At 47.1% G+C, this 21,340-nt stretch overlaps 1 protein-coding gene across 7 annotated transcripts in view; it reads right to left on the reverse strand.

Annotated features, from left to right (window-relative positions):
* Herc3 (HECT and RLD domain containing E3 ubiquitin protein ligase 3) overlaps positions 1 to 20,274 on the reverse strand; it is a 104,842-nt gene extending 84,568 nt beyond the window's left edge. For 2 of the 7 annotated variants that reach the window (XM_042701633.1, XM_042701629.1), the window contains exons 1-2: positions 20,149 to 20,269; positions 8,814 to 9,068 (exon numbers count right to left, since the gene is read on the reverse strand). In XM_042701633.1, coding sequence (XP_042557567.1) covers positions 8,814 to 9,039 — 226 coding nt within the window. In that variant the 5' untranslated portion in view covers positions 9,040 to 9,068; positions 20,149 to 20,269. Of the gene's footprint in view, positions 1 to 8,813; positions 9,069 to 17,912; positions 17,974 to 20,148 lie in introns of all 7 variants that reach the window. The other 5 variants (XM_042701631.1, XM_042701632.1, XM_042701634.1 and 2 more) reach the window with 5 other exon arrangements.
* Between the last annotated feature and the right edge of the window lie 1,066 nt (positions 20,275 to 21,340).

A 21,340-nucleotide genomic window follows, 5' to 3' on the forward strand; every position in this document is an offset into this window, starting at 1 on the left:
ATTAACACGATTGCTATTACTACCAATAATAATTATAGCACTAATGGTACTATGCTGAAAATGAACTATACAACTTGTGGGTGGGAATGGGAGGGAAAAGCTGGGAGAGAGTGAGGGAAAGGGTGAAATGTACTTTGACTTATATAACTGTAACCCCTTTGTACATCACTTTTATAACAACAATAAAAAAATTTAAATAGTAGCACTGACGGCACGAATGGAGAGCTATTATATGCTAGACATAATTCCAAACACCTGACATGAAACTTGTTCAATTGACACAAACCTAACAAGTTAATTATCATCCATATTTCATAACCAAGAAAACTGACACATACGAAGATCTTTCCCAAGGTCTCACACAGCTACTGAGTGGCAGAGCCGGAATGCCAACCCAGGCAGTCTGGCTTCAGGGTCCCTGCTTGTACTCATTATCCTGTCTCCTTCCCCCACAAATGAGCTAATATCTCAAATTCAAGTTATTCATGACACTGAGTCAGCTGTTCTAATAGTTAGCTATGAATTGTCCCCCAACAATCCATGGGGCAGAAGCCTGGCGCCATTGTGCAGTGTCTAGGGAATGGAACTTCACACAGCAGGGCCTAGCGGAAGGTGGTCAGCGTCGGGGAGGGGAGATCCTACCTCAGGAATCCATTAATACTGGCTTTGCAAGGTGGACTCTCAAGCGTGGACTGTTACAAAGCAAAGCCACCCTGTACTTCGTCCCTCTGTACATAGCCAGTTCCCTTCTGATTTCCTGGCCGTGAGGAAAGCCCTCACTCAGACATTGCATCCATGCTGTCTCTATGCTCCAGAAACCAGAATAGTCAGCCAAATAAACCTTTTTGCTTTATAAGTTACTCAACCTTAAACACTGCTATAGCAACAACAACAAAAAATTCACTATGGCAGTTGATGTAAATGATTTAATAATTAAAGTATAAATTTCAATACATAGTTTAATAATAAGTAAAAAAATTCCTTGACACTTGCACACAGACCCGAGATAATTTATCTGTTAGAGAAAAATTCACAATTTCACCATACATGCTAGGGCATTTACTCCAAAAAGCTTACAAATAATTCAAAAGAGCTGTGAAAATCTCAGCCTACTCCATCTGCTATACCCAGGCTGATACATCAAGAAGCATTCTATCTGCCCTAGATCTATCAGGATCACAGATCATCAGCCTAGATGACAGCATACCCGAAGCACCCAGCTACAGAATTGCTATTGAAACACAAAACTCCAGAAGGAACAGGCAGGCTTAAGCTCTGAAACCATCACAAAGCTGCCACTTCTCTGAAGTACTAGTGCTGGCAACTTGCAAACCTAAGGCAAATGTGAACTTTCTCTGTGTATGTGAGTGCACAAGATGACTTGTGTACAAAACTCGGCCCTGTTGGGGACCTTCCACCTGATCATCACTGGGGAACAATTCTTTTGGACAGATTTAGGACCTTTGTCACTTGCTTGATACGCGCTGAACTATACATAATCCTTATAGGTATAGCTCATGTTGTCCCAGTCTATAAACTCCCAAAGGATGGGACTGGGTTATACTTGTTATGTTCCAACAGTATCTAGAACAAACGAAGAGTCTTGGAGTCTAGTTGTTTATTCAGTGACTGAATAAGTAAATCAAAGAAATAAAGGAACAAAAAACATGTTTTGACAAAACACCCCAGCATAAAATGTGATTATTGTGTGCTTTTTGGTTTTGCTCAAAAAAAGCATGAAAGAGCAGGCAGATAAACAAAATGATTTCCAAGATGAAAAAGGAAACTGTTTCTTATCTTTTATCAGAGCACTTTGATCATATTTAGTGTTTAACCAGTAAATGAAAGAATACAAATTACTTAATGGTCAAGTTTATATCCTGTTTCTTCCCAAAGGACTGAGTAGAAATGAAATATAAATAAGAAACATAGTTTGAGAATAAAATGTCATTAGTAGGTCTTTTTTGATCAGCCTGAGGTTAAAAAAATGTTCCATAGTCAAAATGCTGGAGTTATTCAAGACAGCATGCTCATTCTCTAACAAGACTCCAATGCAAGTTTTTGTTTCACCTTGACTCCACTTGGGATGACAATACTGGCCGGGCCTGCAAAGCCATGGGACAGGTGCATGAGCTGGCCACTTCTACAATCATCAAGTGAGCCTGGCCTCATCCTTCATGATGGAAGCCACTGTGTTAATTACTTAAAAGAAACACTGCAAATTTTTTTTAACCCTTAAGTACCTTTAAAGAAACTATTCTGAGTATCTCAATCTGAAAATGTAACTTTGGACTAAGATGATGATGTGAAAGCTGTTCCTGTTCCTTAGATCTTGGAACCGTGAGACTGCTCAGTTGCCAGAGAGGACCAGACCTTCCTCTGGGCTTCATTCCTGGTGGCTTCACCAGGCTTAGAAAGGGGTGTGCAGCCTTCCAGACCCCGTTCCTATTGAGGAAGCTCCAAGGCCCTAACAAGTGCAAGGTAGAGATCTGAACATCTCCCAGGGTGCCTTCTGTCTTTTAGGGCAGAGTTATGCGCTTCAATAACAGGAAGTCATTACAAGGTTTCTTCCATTTCCTCTCAGCTCTGCTGGTTTGCTTTCCACCAAGAACTGACTGGCAAGACAGTTAACCTCGTCCTTCAAGCAAATGCAAAGCTAGGTGAGCGCATTACTTCCAGCATTGGCAGCAACCTTTGTTAGGCCCTTGGAGGTTTGTCTGCCTTCTACGCGTCATTTATCAAACAGCAGGTGAGCTGTTATATATGGTGATAGGCATTATGGAAATACTTAGACTGAATACAAAAGGCGATTGAACTGGACTAAATTACCTACAAGAAAGAGAGAGACTATCTCAGAAGGAAATAAAAAGAACCAATCAAAGATATGAATCTAACAGAGTCACACAGAAATGTTAGAACTGCTTACAAATGATTGCTCTTGGGGTTTGCTACAAAACAAAAAAATTTTTAAAGGTTTCCTTGGATGTCTAGCTAAGAATTTTTAAAACTTAGCAGAGTCAGATTAGATTACATTAATTGGACCTACCACTGTTCTGGCCTACTACAGATGGAAAGGAAAAAAGGTTAGAAAATACTTAGATGAGTCCAGACATCCCTAGTGACACACGATTAGGTTATGCCAAAAACCCCAATACTGGAAGAGGGAGCATGCATGGCAAAGAAACACTGCCCACTTAATACTGCCACACCTGCACATAAAGAGTGCTTACATGAAGCTGGATAGAAATGGGACCCCCCCAGTAATCTCAGGTGAAACTTGGAAATTTTTTCTGCACACAACTACTTCCTAGTTTATCTTCATAGAAGAAAATTTAGACTTACTTAATGTTCATTTATGACACTTACTAAAATATCATCTAGAAAGAAACTCTCATGTTTTACTAGCATTTATTTTTATTAGTGTTTGCTAATAAAACATGAGATTTTTATTTGCTAATTTAAAAAAAAAACTTTATTTGCTTTATGAAAAAGGGGGTGGCTCGCACCTATAATCCTAGCTACTCATAGGCTGAGATCTGAGGATCACTGTTTGAAGCCTGCCCAAGTCCACGATACTCTTATCTCCAATTAAACACACAAAAAAATGGAAGTCGAACTGTGACTCAAGAGCTAGCCTTGAGCAAAAGAAGCTCAGGCCCAGAGTTCAATCTCTTGGACCAGCAAAAACATTTTTTTTTAAAGGGGGGAGGGAGAGGGCACAAGTCTTTGTATAATACCAGTTCTACAGAACTGTGTCTTATAAACTTATGAGATGAGTTCATGTACAAAGAAAAGTTACAAGGAAAAGATATGCAAAAGAACTACAGGCCAATGCTTTATTTAAAGCTGGACCTTGAATGTAGGTGCTTCTGGGAGTCCCAGGCTTCTACCCTTGGCCCAAGCACAAACGGATGAGTCATGGACTTGCCTAAGCTAGAACCCTCAGCCACCCGACACACTGGGAAAACAGCTAGGAGCACATAACCAGCGGTTTCAATATTTGACCTGCCCTCAAAATGCCCTCCCCCCCCCCCAGTTTCCTACCACACAAAGCAGGGCACAGAAGGTAGAACTATGAAACAGGGAGAGGAGAGCCTGAGAGTGCAGTCTCTCCAGGCATGGACAAAGCAAAAGGAAACTCATGACTTTCAAATCTTTGCAGAGGGCTTACTACCTCTGCTCTGACACATGCACAGAATGCACCCCCAAATCGATCTATGTGGGGCTGGGAAGGTGGCTTAGTGGTAGAGGGCTTGCTTAGCATGCGTGAAGCCCTGTGTTCCATTCTTTGGTACTACATACACAGAAAAAGCCGGAAGTCACACTGAGGCTCAAGTGGTAGAATGCTAGCCTTGAGCAAAAGAAGCTCAGGCCCTGAGTTCAAGCCCCAGGCCTGGACCAAAAAAAAAAAGTCAATCTATGTGCCTGTGGCTGCACCAGCTAGAGACAAAGCAAATCAACAAGTGGTAGACTGAGGACACAGATGCAAGGTGTGCGGTTAGGGAGAGGACACTTCCTCCAGGCCACCTCTGGCATGGTGCCCTCTAGAGACAGCTCAGACCCCGTGGCTCCCAGAGTCATTTGCATTTCAAAAAGGAATCTCAGCTTTCCTTTTTGGCAGAAGGGGCCGGGATGAGCCTTGTGCTTGCTAGGCAACCGCCTCAGAGGGGCTCTCAGCCTTCGGTAAGCTTCAGAAAGGCTCACATTCTGCTGCAATGGTAAGTGTGAGCTACTTTGCCCAATGGAAACAAAGTTCTAAAGCCAAGCGCTGAGTCTTCTTGGCTTGTGCTGGACAGCCAGGCCACACTGCTGGATGTCCTGACAGAAACAGTTCAAAGGATGGGTGGGTGCTGAGGGGCAGGCATTATTCCATTCCCAGACGATACCGGGAAGTGAGAAGAAGAAATGTGAAAATTTCCACTTGTGTTTAAAACCACCTGTGCCCCTCAGGGATGGGGTACCCCAGGACTAGTGCAAATCACTCCTGTTCTCAGAGCTTTGTCGGAAATAGTCATCTGCCTCCCCTTTAAAATCCTGCCTATTTCAAAGGCAAATGATCTGGGTAATAACATCAAGTTGACATCTCACACCTACCCCCTGCCAGAAGAAACACTCTCTTGGGGAAGGGCATTCATCTGGCAGGCATTCTCCCCGTGCCACAAGAGCTACGTGGTAGAACACAAGGGGTTAGCATTCCCCCAGCGAGCTTTATTTTTACCCCCACTGGGGGAACGAGTCCAGGGCCTTGGGCATGGGAGGTGAGCTCCATGCCTGGCCCCTGAACTTGCCTCCCATAACTCTCCATGGTCAGGGCTTTCAACAAACATGCAAAGAAAAACAAGCCCATTCTCTTTTTCTCACTCATTAAAAATAAATCCACATGGGCCAGGTGCTGGTGGCTCACGCTTGTAATCCTAGCTACTCAGGAGGCAATGATCTGAAGATCTCTGTTCGAAGCCAGCCTGGACAGGAAAGTCTGTAAGATTCTTTATCTCCAATTAACCACCAAAAAGCTGGAAATAGAGCTGTGGCTCAAGTGGTAGAGCACTAGCCTTGGGCAGTAAAAAGCTCAAGGACAGTGGCCAGGCCCTGGTTCAAACCCTAGGACCAGCACACAAAAATAAAATAAAATAGAAAGAAATAAACCCACGTGGTTCCCCGATTGAGAGCACATCTACCCATGAAAACGCTGGAGAGAGGAAGGCGCCCAGGCACACACACTCACATAACCTTCCCATTCCAAGAGCCACTATTCCACCCTGGTGGGGAGTTTATAATTCACAGATAATCTTAACCAACAGCAGAAATTTCTAGAATCTGTTGCGATTGACACAAGTATCTGGGTTTATTCCAAGTCAGATCATAAAGAGCTGGATTTCTGGGATGAACCTAAAAGCCTGCATAGCACTTTCTGGCTGAGGTCTCTTGCTGACAGCCTTGCTGCAAGAGCAACTGAGGATGACCAACTTCAGGAGGGGCTGAGCGAGCAGAAGGGGCCCAGCATGCGGGCAGCCACTGCCCACAGGCTCCCCCGGCTTTCCCTTAGCTCCATGGAGAAATATCTCAATGCACCCAGATGAACTCAGCCCGGAATTTGCTACTGTTGGACTTCAGGGTTTCAGCTTACTTCCTCACCTGCCACTGTCACCCAGGTTCTAGGACAAAGAGTTCATTGAGGCCTGTCTGAACACCAGGCAGTGAGGCTGCAGGGCAGAAGGCAGAGAACAGATCAAGAATGAGGGGCAGGCTCTAGGTTGCAGGTACCTTCGTGGAGTTTCCTTTATCATTTGAATCTGTCACTCAGACACCATATCTGAACAGGAAGTCTCCTTTTTTGTGTAAGGGAACTGAGATCAGAACTGGGAAGAGGCGTGCCCTGGACCACTCTGTTATTTCCTGGTGGAAAAGGGACTGGACACTTGTTTCCAAACGCTTAGCCCAGGTACCTTTCCTTTTACCACAACCACAGCCATGGCACAGGGCTCTCCACCAGGTGTGATGTGTGAGGCACAAGATCGGGCTGCCACACACTACCTTCAATAGCTGCCTAGATTATCTCAGCCGTGACAGTGCACATTCCAGTTCCCACTGCAGGACAAACTGGCTGACTCCAGAGCTCACCCTAACTTTTATGTTCCAGAATACTTGAGAGATCTCCTCCCTGTTCTCAAACTACTTCCCTCAAAGGCTAGCTAGGCCAAGCACAAGTCCTTCAAGAATCACCAGCGTAGCCAGCCAGGCACTGGTGACTCATGCCTGAAATCCTACTTGGGAGGCTGAGGTTGGGAGGAAGAGGGTTTGAGGCCAATCCAGACAGATGAAAGTCTCTGAGACCCTTTCTCAATGAAGAACGAAATAGACATGGTGGCCTGGGCTTGGTATCCTAGCTACTGGACTGCCTAGCACAGCCTTGCGCCCAGGCAGGAAGGAAGACCCTACCTCAAAAACAGTGAGCATAAACCAGAGGCATGGCTCAGTGGTAAGAGCACCTGCTTAGGAAGCTCAAGGCTGAGTTCAAACCCTACAACTGACCAAAAAAAAAAAAAAAAAAGATTACTGAAGTGAAGTGAGCCTAGGTGTCTAATTTCTATTTAAATGTAGATATTCCAGGCTCTAGGACTATGGTCTGCCATCAACTCTGCAGGCTCTCACCTGAGAAAACAGAGTCTATTACGAGTTTGTGAGATAAGTGAGTTTAATAGGAAGTGGGAAAGAAGACTTTCCTTTTTTAGCATTTTCCAATACAAAGATAATTTGTAAGTTTTGCAGCCTCCTCAGGGATAGCTGCATAGTATATTTTGTATTACAGTGGTTGGTAAGATATGTAATAAGGATGATTTACTAACTTATGAAGGAGCGGCTCTCTTATCTGGATTTCTGCTAGGGAACGGAGGATCATCTGAGATCCAGTAGAGTCAGGCAAGCTGTCCGTGCAAGGCACCGGTCCAGCCCTTCTCTGACGTGCCACGGGCTGGGGCCTGCGTTTTAGGAAAGCCCTGGCTAGTCCACTGGTATTGCTCCCCTGAGCTGACCTGGTGGGCATCTGGGAGTTGGAAACCAGAAACAGCAAATGAGGAAGTGGGAGTCCACCAGGCACATTCCTCATTATCCGCCATTTTGCTTCTGACCAGTGGCCCGCGTAAAAAGTAATGATTACAAACAAAGTGACATTTGGGCAGGGAAATTGTGCAGCAAAATCACTTACTAGAAGAGGGAAACTACTGTCACAGAAGAAAACTGGCTCACCCAGAAGCCAAAGTTATTACCTAAATAAATGCACATGAGCAAAAGCAGCAACGAAAAGCTACTTTTATTGGTGGTGGTGGCTGCTTTAGATGAGCTCTTACTATGTACTCCAGATCAGGCTGGAACTCTCCATCCCCTGCTCAGCCTCCTGACCGCTAGGATTACATGCATGTACCACCATGCCCAGCTAAGGCTGTTTCTTCAAGGAAGCTTCAGTGTCTAGGCTTGATGTGGAATAAATGAGAAGGGCAGCAGGTACCAAAGAAAATGACACACATGCAAATGTGACAAATCATGGCACAACGTAAGACCCTATTGTTCCCACTAGGAGACGATCTCATAAATCCTAGCTACACGCACAGTCTTTCAAAATAAAATGGGGGGGGGGGGAATTCAAAGCAACAGACTTGATGTCCACCATCTATCGTAAGTAAATGGAAAGCACTAACTAGTATTTAAGAAAACTGGGGAGCCCCATGTCAGCTTCTTCCACCCTTCCACAAATCAACATGCTCTGGCCAAATCTACATCTATAATCACACCACTGCCACTGCCATACCCAGCATGCTGTCTCTTGGTGTTCCTTCCACGTTCATCCTCCCTTCCTCCCTCCCTCTGTCTTCTCTCTCTCCCCCAGCCCCCATACACACACCTACTCTACCCTCCTCTCCCTCTACTCCAGCTGACCACACGCACACTTCCATGGCAGGACTCGTCACCTCTGGAGCCACCTCATCTTCCTAATCACAAGACCCAGCCCAGTACTTGGCATCAAACGCTTCACCATGCCAGGTGGCAGAAACCAAATTAGATAATTAGGGGAGAACGAAAACTTCTGACATTACTTATTCGCAAAACTATATTGATTACTGGGGGTACGTTCACGAACTAGTCACCTCCTCTTCCCTGGGAACTGGTATCAAATAGGTTACAGGACAGATCTCTTTTCCTGTCAGAAGGGTCAAAGTAGACACCAGGGTTCCCAACGGTAGACAAATGCCTGCTCTGCCACGGCCCCTCACGTGGCTGTGTTGAGCATGGCAGCGCAGGTGCACGCCAGCCCTCACCTGGCTTGTTGCCTTCCCTCTCGTGGCCCAGCTGGCCCTTGGTGTTCAGGCCGCACGTGTAGACCTCCCCGTCCTCCAGCAGGAACACGGAGTGGTTTCCTCCACAGGCCACTTCCTTGACGCTTCTGTCTGATACGAATCCGCACACCTGTGGCTCAGCCACAATTCTTTGCAGGTTCGTGCCGATTCCTGGTTGGCCCAGAGACCAATAGCCCCAACATAACATTGTTCGTCTCCTTCAGGGAGTCATGTAGCCTAGAAGAGAGTTTGGGGGAGAAAGTTTAATACAAACATTAAAAAATTGCTCTGGAAGAACTGTAAGGTAGGGAGAGTTAAAAGGGAAATGGCAGGGCGTGGAATAAGGATAAAACACATAATGTGTTCCTAATTAATTCCCCAATGTGCTCAACTGCTATTACCCATGCTAATTCCTTTCTTCATTTTAATATTTCATGATGTCTTTCCTCCCTCCTACAGATAACTACATAAGCAGCATTATATGGCACTATTCATCAGTCAGTGTGCTATTCTGTTCTCGAAGTGGAGCTGTGGCTCAAGAGCCAGGGAACCAGCCTTAAGTGAAAAGCCAGTAGAGAACATGAGCTCTGAGGTTCAACCCCAGCATGATCACAAGAAAGGGGTGGGGGTGGGGGGTGAGCTACAGGGGTAGCCAAGTTAAGAAGCCATTACTCTGTCTACACAATGACAGCAGCTCAAAGATGGCAGGAGCAAAGAGAAACTGATTATAGACTACTGAAACAATAGAATACTACTAATTGTTTTTAAGTTGGAGGGAAAGGGAGAAGACCCTCACTAAAACACATTTAAAACGTTTGATTAGCAAAACTTATATATCTATGTGTGGGGTAAAGTGTGGTATTTTGCTTTATCTCGGGATAATTAAGCAAGTAATTAATGTAGCCATCATCTCACTTATCTGTTTTTTTGTAGTTAAGAACATCAGAATCTCAGTTCCTCAGCAACTTTGAAACACAGTCACCATTTGGTATCTAGGAGGGATTGGTACACACATGCACACACACGGAGATATAATATAATGATGCAATGTTTGCTTATAACTTAAGAAAACCTCCTAAAATAATTTAAATCATCTCCACATTATTTATACTTAATGCAGTGTAATGTTATACAAATAAGTTATTGTTCTACACTGCTCAGGGATATACCAGTGTGTATATACCAGTACATACACATTCATATTCTTCCAATATTTTCACTCCCTGGTAGGTTAAATTTTGCAAATACAGAACCCACGGATCTGGGGAGCTAACTGTGACTGAACTCAGCTATCATGATTATTAGAGTCACCACACTGTGCAACACACCTTACAGCCTGTCTTCCTGTTTAACTGAATCTCAAAACACACTCAATGTATAAGAAAGCTGCATGCGAATATGATCCCTTGTTCCCAGTTCTACTTCTTTTAAACTCCTCCAATTCAAGATCTCTAGTAGCTTTCCTGCCCAAACCTCTTCCCAAGTCCCTCCTTACCTAGCAGCAAGTGCAACTTCCCAAATGAATAGGAAGAAGGGGTTCTATGGGCTCTGGAAGACAATGGAGGCTGAGAAGCTCGTTTCTGTGCCAAGTGGAGACCAGTAAAGACCATGTGGCCTCCACTCAGAGACCCAGATGGGAGCACAGAGCCCGGAGCGTTCCCTGGGCTTGCCTACTGCCAGCACCACCATCTTTGCTTGCTCTACGCACAGCTGATCTTCATGACTGCTGTATTCCATGCTTGTAAATTTGCCCGATTCCTGAAGTAATCCATAGTTTGAGAGCACTTTTTTTTGGTCACATGACTAGAGAGACTAGAAATTGGAGTCACCCTACCTGCCGTTTTCCGGCTTAAAGGCGAACACACCGATGCTCTGCTCTCCTGTTTCACACTCCCTTGTGAACAAATATGACTTTGTGGCCTCCTTAATGTCACACGTTGCATGTGTGTGTACACGTGTGTATGTGCTTTTTCCGTTGGTGATTTTGCTGTTTGAAATGGCCCTAAGCATAGAGCTGAAATGCTGCTTAAAACTCCTGCATTGCAAGAAGGCTGCGCCTTACAAAGAAATAATATGTTGGATCAATTCTCTTCATGCAGAAGTTATGGTGCTAGCTGTGAGTTCAATGTTAATGAATCAAGATCAGGATATGTCTTTAAAAAGGAAGAGGATATATGCCTGCCATGAAGCCACCCTAGAAAGTGGCAAACATGTGGAATGCATAACAAACACATAGGAAAGATAGAAGAGCATCTAGACAGATGGCCTCAAGCGATGACGCCCTACAGGAAAATATAAAAGCCCAGGGTACAGCAAGAATGTGTGGTAAAAGCCAGACACATTTCCTATCTCATCACCCAGGGGCAGAAATAAAACACCAACTTTTCTCAACTTGTATTTAAAGAAATGTATAATTATTTGCAAGGTAGAATTATTTGTAAGCAATATGTCCTAAGCAGGGTGTCTAGACAGAGTATCCATAATACAGGGTTATGAGTTGATGACTGACAAAAAATGTTTGGACCAGTGGCTTTCAGGAATGTTCACCTGTATCTGTGCAGAAGTGCTGCAGTCACTGATGTGGTATCCATGGGAACTTTAGGGTGGAGAACTATTGAAGATAATGAGAAGCAACTATGTGGACAGTCAAATAAATCACTTTTCTGTGTAAGTTTGTTGCCTGATAAATAATACTAATAATTACATTATTGAGAATAACAGAAAGAGCAGGGTTTTTTTTCTTTTTTGCTGTTTTTGTTTTCTTTTCTTTTTGTCCTGTTTGTGTATATGTCTTTGGGAGTATAAGGGGTGCCATAGAAATGGAAGGACAAAGGGTGGACATAAGAAGCAGTGGTACTCACAGGACACTCTGTTGAACATGAACTGAACAATTTGTGGGTAGGGATTGGAGGGAAGAACAGGGAGAGCGCGAGGGAAGGAGTGACACTGTCCAAAAAGCAATGCACTCATCACCTGACTTACGTAACCGTAACCCCTCTGTACATCACCTTTATAATAACAAGAAATTTTTTACTAACAGAAAGGCTAGGTGCCCAATGGTTCATGACTATAATCTTAGCAACTCAGGAAGATGAGATCTGAGGATCCAGGTTCAAAGCCAGCCCTGATAGGGAAGTCCTTGAGATTCTTATCTCCAATTAACCACCAAAAAGCCAAAGTAAAGCTGTGGTTCACATGTAGAGGACTAGCCTTGAGCATAAAAGCTCAGGGATAGTGCTCAGGCCCCGAGTTCAAGCCCCAGGACAACATGAGGGGAGGGGAGGGAAGGGGAGACTATATTCTAGATATAGCATTTTTTTAGATACTAACTCATTTATTCTTCTATGAGATAGATACTATTGTTATTATTATCCCTAGTTTACATGTAAAGAACCTAAAAATAAGGGGTTTTTGTTTTATGTTTTTAAGTAGGGGGGCTGGGAAGGTGGCTCAGTGATAGAGCGCTTGCCTTGCATGCATGAGGCCCTGGGTTTGATTCCTCAGCACCACATAAGCAGAAAAACCCAGAAGTAGCACTGTGGCTCAAGTGGTAGAGCGCTCACCTTGAGCTGAAGAGCTCAAGAGGGACAGCACCCAGGCCCAGAGTTCAAGTCCCACAACCGACAAAAAATAAATTTAAAAAAATTTTAAGTAAGATGGACAAAACACAAAGACAGTAAGACAGAAGATATTGAAAGGACCTGACAATCACAGAACCAGGTACTGAATCCATCCTCACTCTGTATACACACCGCTATGTCACTCAGTAAGAAGCCTAGAAAATCCAGAACACAACAGCCAGACTTCCCAATGTGTGTCCAGAAATCTGGGTACCCAGATCAGTCAACCCAGCTGCCTGATCTGCTAGGCATCCATTCCCCAATAGTCAGAACTCACCGGCCACTTGTCTCATCTGTTTGCCGTGATTCACAAGCAACCTAAAGTAATCCGGCTTCCAGGACAGATCCCACTACAGGAACAAAACACTATGACCAGCTGACCAAAGCATCTCAGCTACTTGACATCTCTCCTTGTCATTATTAATCTGTAGTCTTAAGTCAATCAGCTTTTGCAAGTTCGTTTAGCATGAGTGAGTCTTTTAAAGTCAACTGAATTTTGGGTGCTCAGGCAAGTACATTCCCAGATGAGGAGCCTGAGTCATACCCGACCCTGATGGATGACTAGAATTTATTTAAAAAGAATGACTGCACCAGGTGTAGGTGGCTCACACCTTTAATCCTAGCTACACAGGAGGCTGAGATCCGAGAATCACAGTTCAAAGCCAGCCTAGGTAGGAAGTCCATGATATTCTTATCTCCAATTAACCACCAGAAAACCAGAAGTGATGCTGTGGCTCAAAGTGGCATCGCACTAGCCTTGAGTGAAAAAGCTCAGGGAAAGTGCCCAGGCCCTGAGTTCAAGCCCCATGACTGACCAAAAGAAAAAAAAAGTAATCCAAAGAATGACTGCTCAAGAAAACTTCAAAAATCCCCCCCAAACTGAGTTAAAGTAAAGGACTCTTCAAGTACTCAAATGCAATTGTCTGGTCAGGCACTGGTGGCTCACGCCGGTAGCTACTCAGGAGGCTGAGATCTGCCAGCCAGTGCAGGAACATCCGTGAGACTCTTATCTCCAATTAACCACGCAAAAAACCAGAAGTAGAACTGTGGCTCAAAGTGGTAGAGCGCTAGCACACAAGACTCTACCTGAAAAATGACTAAAGTAAAAAGCTCAGCTCAAGTGGTAGAGGACCTGCTCAGTAAGCATTAGGCTCAGTTCACGGTGGCACTTGCCCCCTAACGAATAACATTCTTATGAACGGATCCCAACCCTAATGGGAAACATGGTCTCTGTCAGCAGGATGCTTTGCACAGGACAGCAAGGAAACACTCAACACATCCAGTTTTCTGAGGGAGAAGTTGAGGGCATTTAAAGGAAGCTGGTGATGAGTTGGGCTTCCACTTCATCTGTCACTAGGAGCGTCCATGAATTTCAGTCTATCTCCACAGCTGCAGTGGCGCCTGCACCCCTGCACATTTTGACCCCCCCACTCCCACCCACCTCCCCACTCCTGGGCTTCCAGAGAAGCAGAACTGCATTTCCCTTGGAGGGACAGGCTTAGGAAACCTCTAGCTCTCCCGGCCGCCCACACCTCCTGCATTCATTCCATCACCATATGCAGGAAGGGCTGGCTTCCTCTCTCTTCACTGTCAGAAGGCCTGAAGTTCTGCCCTCCTGGCCAGGCCCTTAGGGGATGACACCCCTCAGCGGCTGTGGCCAGACACTGACACTCCTGCCCAGTGTTCCCTCCACTCTGAAGTAGAACAGCGCCCAGGCTGACTCCCCCCTCCCTCCCCAATTCAGGTGAGTACCAGCTCCGCCCCAGCTCTGCCCCTGCACTTCCACTAGCCAATACATGTTCCAGAAGTGGGGGCTAAGGAGGTTTGGGTGGGGGTTTTTTTTGGTTTTTAGTTCTGGACAGGGTTGGAGTGGAAGAGGAGTATGCATCTCTGCCTCTTTTCCTAGTCCTAGTGAGCTGAATGCTAAATGACAACCTTCCCCTCCTCAACTTTGTCCTGAGCTACGCGGGTGTACACACACACACACACACACACACACACACACACACACAGCAGCCTGGACACACACACACACACACACACACACACACACACACACACACACACACACACACACACACACACACACACACACAGAGCAGCCTGGAACTGACTCTTATTCCTTTGTTTGAAAGTCACTGAAAGCCAAATGACATTCAGGCAGGACTTGTAATCTCATTTACAATAGAGATAAGCTTCCTTTCAAGCAGGCTTAGGAGCAAATACCTGAGTGTGTACGTGTGCAGGGGTCTGTCTTTTCAACAGCAGCATGGGCAATGCCCAGGGCTTCGGTGCCTGCCAGGGACTCCCCAAACCCAAGCTGGAAACTTGTTTGCAGCTGACCTAAATGCATAATTAACTCTAGCAACCAGAGTCACGCTAGTGACACACTTTGCTGTCAAGAATTTACCAACAGCAGAAGTGACATAGAAAGCAAACTTAGTATGCTGTCTGGCCCCTCTCCCTTCCATTAGCTGAGCTATCGGGCATCTCAGGATCTCTCTTGCCTCTCCTAGATCATTCCTCCCACCCTGTGCTGGGCTTCCTGAGGCTCCAGGCGGAATCCCCAGTCCCCTAAGCAGTGGGCTTTTGAAAAGTGACAAACTGAGAACACGCAGACCCTTACACAGCCACTGAGAGTGTGAACTGCCATGACAACTTTGGAAACAAGCTGGCATTATCCAGCAAAGATGGAGTTGTGAACACCACACAACACAGTTATTTTTATTCCTGGGCCTAGGACTCATTTTGCAGCCTGTCTCACTCAATAAGAAGCTATGGCTACACCAGGCGCGATGATCCATGCCTGTAATTCCAGCATTCAGGATGCTGAGGTAGGATCCCGAGTTGCAGGCCAGCCTGACCTACAGGGAAGACATTGTCTCAAACAAACAAACAAACAAATCTCTGATGCTCTTGCACCTGACAAGAACTAAAGATATGGGGGAAAAAAATGAGTAAAACCTGGAAATCTAGAACTTTCTGTAGTAATGGAAACGGGGCACAGGCCCACTCTCCCCCATGGTCACCAGAGATATACAAAGGGGGGCGGGCGGTGGGGGGGACACCGACTCTCAGGCCGCTGAGGCGGGAGCATCTTCAAGTTCAGAGCCAGCCCAGGCTGCATAGTGAGTCTAGCTCAGAAAAGCCCCAAATAGTCACCAATAAGGAAATACATAAACGGCAACACATGCATAAACTAGAACGCTATGTCACCGTGAAAAAGATATTCTATTAGCTCAGTACAATCAAATGTGAAACACAGCTCTGAGTCACAGAACGCAGAGTAAGATGCATTTTGACCAAGTTTACACAGAACGTGACATTTTGTTTGGAGATGAATGGTAGTTGGTGAAACTATAAAGAAAGGCAAAATAAAAAGTGCTGCTGGAGCAGCTTCCCCCAGGATCAGCTCCCTGTGCAGACTAGAAGGTTCTGAGGGAGGAATCGGCTTTTAGTCATCTGTGTGTGTCTGGTTCGCAGCCAAGCCAAGTCCTGGGAGCACAGCGAGGCTTGAGAGGTACCCCTTGAGCTGAAACCAACCTGACACAACAAAGCAACAAAATACGGTAGCGTTATTTCCTCCCTTCTGAAATGCCCTCTCCCCTGGCCACATTTTAGCAGATCTAAAGGTTGACGCCTTGACGAATGCAGCTGTCATTACAGCGTGAATCACACGAGCAGCTGGGGCTGCGCGGGTGTCATTCTGCCATCCAGCACCTGCCACAACTGATGGCCTGGAATTCTAGCTGCCCCTGGTAGGCCTGAGCCTTCGCAGCTTGTTTCTCTATCCCTATAGTGTAGTGTCTGACCCAGCGTAGGGACTCGAATACTAATTTTCTTTCTTATGATGGTACTTTGGTTTCAAATCAAGGCCTTGTGCTCAGTAGGCAGGCACTCTGACCTATACCTGCACCCCCTCCCCTCTCTCTCATTGGAGATAAGATAGCAGACAACTTCACCCAAACTGCACCTGAACTTTAATTCACCTATTTTATGCTTCTCATATTAGCTGGCATGACAGGCATGTCCCAATGCATATGTATGTACACACACACACACACACGCACACACACGCACACACACGTGCACACGCACGCACGCATGCACACACACACACACACACACACACACACAGAGCTACTGGTTGAGAAGGGGTTTCATCTGTGTGCCCAGCTGCCCTTGAACCAAGATCCTCCAATCTCAGCCTCCCAAATAGCTAGGATATTAGGTGTGAGTCACCAACTCCCAGCTTAATATACAGTTTCTGAACGAAACAGAAAGTATTACTTACTGTGACTATAAGCCTGCCATGGGTCTGGATCTGTGCTAAAAACTTTACATTTAGAGCGCTCGCCTTGAGCTGAAGAGCTGAGGGACAGCGCCCAGGCCCAGAGTTCAAGCCCCACGACCGACAAAAAAAAAAAAATATAAAACTTTACATTATTTAATTTACCCTATGTTAAGTCAAAGATACAGAACAGCCAGAACTCTTATTATACTCAGCTTGTGGGAGTGAAAATTGGCATCACAGCTTTAGAACCCTCAGGATTAGTAAGATTATATCACTTGCCCAAGAACATGTAAATAAGTAGCCAAAATGGAAACTTACTAAGTCAAAGGCAGACTCAAATCTCTTCCACTAGATGCCCAAGGGTAGGCACTTGAGATGGGTGCCAGTGGCTCACTCCTGTAATCCTAGCTACTCAGGAAGGTGAGATCTGATCATCAAAGCCAGTCTGGGCTGAAAAGTCCACGCGATTTATCTTTAATTGACCACCAAAAAAGCCAGAAGTGGAGCTGTAGGTTAAGTGGAAAACATAAAAGCTCAAGGACAGCACCCAGGCCTGAGATCAAGCCCCAGGAACAGTGGACTCAAACTTGAGACTGTACTTTCAAACAAAAGGAAGCCAAGCCACAAAGGCCACACCCTTTCACTAAATTTGAAAGTTTCTGCCATAGCTGAGGTCATGAGTCAGACCACTGTGGTTATCTACAGGCAACAAGAACCTAGGTTAGCCAAAGGGGGGGGGGGAGGGGGGGGCAGCGAAGGTATCTCAAGAGTTGGTCCAACTTTTCTCCATGTTCACCCTGACTTACTACAAAATTAGTGCAGTTCTTCAGAAACCCAGTCCTGCCCCTATCAAGTGCTTTTTCTGAATGCTGTGAAAGTGTTATCATCAAAGGGATCTTATTAGACTCCTCAACAGTCCATTGGACAAAGAACTTTGGTCTTCTAAGAAGGAACTATTTGAAGCAAAGACCTCAGCCTGGTCCTACCTCCTGGGCTCACGTGGTTCTCCACACTACCTAGAATCAGGAGGAAGGCATGAAGGTTTGTTAAGGTCCCTCTTCAGACAGTGACACAATCTTGTTTGTTTAAGCCTTTTATCAATTCTGTGAGTGAGGTAGCATCCACACGTACAACTGGAGAAAACTGTGGTTCAGAGAAGTAACTCACCACAGATCACACAGCTGGCACGTGGACAGAAGCCAGAAGTGTTCCCCCTCACACTGGAGAGCTGCAGGGGAAAGCAACAACACGCAGTATTACAGAGCTGTGCAAAGGTGATGGAAACAGACCGATGAAACCTGTTTTAGAAGAGGGTAGGAGTAAGGCGGAGTGATAGAGGAGCTGAGTTGGATGGAGATAATTGTATACACGTGTGGAAATGTCACAATGCACTCTTGTGCAACTAATATATGCTAATAAAAATGACTAAAAATAAGAACAATGCAAAGGTTTCATGTTATGAGAGATACACACAAATGTATGAAAATAAAACTATCTCTAATTAGCCAAGCTTGAATATTCATCTCCCTCTCAAAGTGAAGTCTGATATATCTAAGTTATGATAACCTTGAACTGTAGTTATACCACCTAAAAAAATTCCTGCACTTTGAAAGGGGATAGTAAAAATGAGCATTATTTGTAAATCTTTCATTTTGTTTAGAGGGAGATGTTTTTGGAAAATAATTTATCTGTGTTCTTTATTCTTACTTATCTCTCTACTTAGGGTTTGTCTGGGCCACTTTTATGAAGACTTTCTCCTCCATTTCTGTCCCTAATCACAAAATAAGAAGACACAGAGACACACTTCCAGGTACCCAAAAGAAAAAAAGAAAAATTCCTGCCGGATTTGAGGATGAAGAAAAATCTCATTCACTTTGGAGACTATGACCTTTTCATTTCTGAAACTAATGCAGAATTATCTTGTTTCTCCAATACGGATGCTACTTTCATGATGCATAAAAGGGTTTTAAAATGGGTACACACATGGCTAGAAATTTAAATTGGTCCCTGAGAATAAAACGTGGTAACCATTGGATCCCATGGAGCCATTTTGAATAGTATGGAATTCTTGTTTTTTATTTTTAACAAAACTGAAGTCTGACTGCTCAATGAACTACTAAATTCGTGGGTTTTTTTTTTTTAATGCCAAAGGGGTTTGGCTGAAGAGATTTTTAACCTTGATTCCTGTATTATGCCTTTCCAGAAGGTTCCTAGGGAGCCTCAATGATGCAGAATATGTAATTCATGCATTTTGCCTTTCTGATATCTAATGCCACTCCCTCCTTCTGCAAGGAGGAGGCAAATGCAGAAAAGGCGAGTTTCGCAGTAATCTGCCCACTAGCACGGGCTGTTCAACCTTATTTCACTTCATGTTTCTTTCTTCCCAGTCTAGAGTTAAAAAATCAGCTCACTTTATGTTATCAAATCATCCAATGAAAGGTTCTAGAAATAGCTTCCTATTTGTGGAAGGAGCCAGAAGGCACATAAAAATGGAAGGGGGTGCTCTGAATAGTCTTTCCCGCAGCACTGCCGGGTGTGGTGATGCAGCCAGGCAGAATACTGACAGCAAACGCACGGTGGCTCCTCCGGGGCTGATTTGGACTCTAAAGGAAAATGTGACCAGAAACAGCCAAGTTCAAACACGGGTCCCCTGGAGCATCCCCAGCATCCCAAGCCCCGCGGCAGGGGCTCGCGTCCGCCCGGGCGACCCCCGCAGGGCCTCGGCACGCGCCCACCCGTGACTCTCAGTCCCACCTGTCCTAGACCTCGCGCTCGCCACGCCCCCGCGCACACGTGTCCGCACGCCCCGGCCCCGCCTCGCCCATTCAGGCCCCGTCCATCTGCTGCACTGGGCTCCGCCCCACACCAGGCCACGCCCCACTGTCGCTAAAACCCCGCCCCCACCGCAGGCCCCGCCCAGCCCCGCGCCGCCGCCCCCCACCCGCGCTCTCGGCGCAAACTCCCGGCGGCGCCGCCGCTGCGGTCCCCCCGGAGCGCCGAGGCCTCGCTGGCTCCCGGCGCGCGTGCAGGTGCCTGCGCCCCTGCCCTGCAACGCCCCAAATTTAAACTGGAGCAGGGGAGGGGAGCGGGAGGAGGCGTCCTCTGGACTTCCAGCGCCGCAACCCCTCCCGGGCAGCGGGCGGCACCGTCGCCGCGGGGGCGCTCTCGCGTGGCAGGCTGGCGGAGCCCGTCCCCGCCGCGGGGCTCCCGGCGATGAAGGCCAGTGGGGTGCGCACGAGGCCCGCGGGGAGCCCCGCCGCCCGCGCCCCGGCCCCGGGTCTCCGCCCCGCATCGCCCCTCGGGGAGCAGCGCGCCGACAGCCGCGCAGAGCGGACGGCGGCGGCCGCAGCGCCGCAGCTCCGCGCCGCCCTCCCCCCGGGAACCCGGCCCCGGGCCCGCGCACCTCGGCAGCCTTCGAACCGCAGCGCGGGGTTCCGGCGGTCACAGCCCCTCCGGCCGCGCGCGGGGTTTCTCCTTTTTCGGCGTCACAATAATAAGGAAGTTTCCCCGCAAGCCTGCGGGCGGCGGAATGCGCTGAGTGAATGACTTGCCTCCTGGCCAATGAGCGTCTGCTATTGTCGGGCGTGCACCAATGGTGACCGCGGCAGCTCAAGGGGAGGCGGGGCCGTGCGGGCCGCGGGCGGAAGGCGGGGAGAGGCCGGAGCCGGAGAGGGCGGCGCGGGCGGCGGGAGGGGACGGGACCCGCGGGCCGGGCGCGGGGGCAGCAGCGCCCGCACGTGAGCCGAGGTCGGGCTGGAGGGCTCCGAGCGCTGGGCCGGAGTAGGATTGCGATGGAAGACGGCTGGCTGGGTCCTTTCTTTAGCTCCTGGACTCTGGGTCTCATTATCCATGCAGAAGTGACCAAAAGCCTTAGGAAGGCTCGGGGTAGGCGCGCGGGGATGGGGGGTGACCGCTGGAGGCGAGTGCGGCGTCTTGGGCGGTTCTCACCCTCGGGGCACTGTGCAGAGCGCCCAGCCCAAGCGCGGGGCTGCGGGGCTGCGGGGCTGCGCGGTGGCCGCGGCGGGAAGGAGGTCGGCTGCGGTGGCCGGCGCCGCCAGCGCCCTTCGGGACAGTTGTGAATAGGAGAAGGGAGGGCGGAAAGAGGGTGAAAAGAAGCCACTGAACTTGACCTGTGTGAGTCATCGTCTGAACGACACCCTGGGCCTAAAACCTAGAACAAGATCTTTTATTAAGTTTGACCTCCTCCCCTTGGCTTGGCACCTTCTCCCAAGGTCACCAGCACTTTGGAGACTGGCCCTAGTCCTGATGATCCACAGATCATCTTGAAGAGAACATTCTGGCAAAGGTGATCATGTGTTTGCCCTTCTTACATTTGAAAGCCTGACAAGTACTGCTTTCCACCCAAAGCGATGACAGCCTTGGCACAGGAATCAGGATCAGTTCTTTCCAAGGCTATTCGAAGCACCCCAAGTGTGCAGACTCGGCTGAGCACCTACCAGACTGACCCAGTAGTGTATCTGAGCAGTTCATCCTGGCTGCTGTGTGTCCGCAGTAAAGCAGGCAAACTGTAAAATACCTCAGAGACAGAGTAAGACAGCCAGAATCTCACTTATCAGGTAGCGAAGGGCAGTTGA

Source organism: Dipodomys spectabilis, unplaced genomic scaffold, assembly GCF_019054845.1.
Source record: "Dipodomys spectabilis isolate Male_0828 unplaced genomic scaffold, ASM1905484v1 ptg000297l, whole genome shotgun sequence".
In the NCBI taxonomy this organism is placed as follows: Eukaryota; Metazoa; Chordata; class Mammalia; order Rodentia; family Heteromyidae; genus Dipodomys; species Dipodomys spectabilis.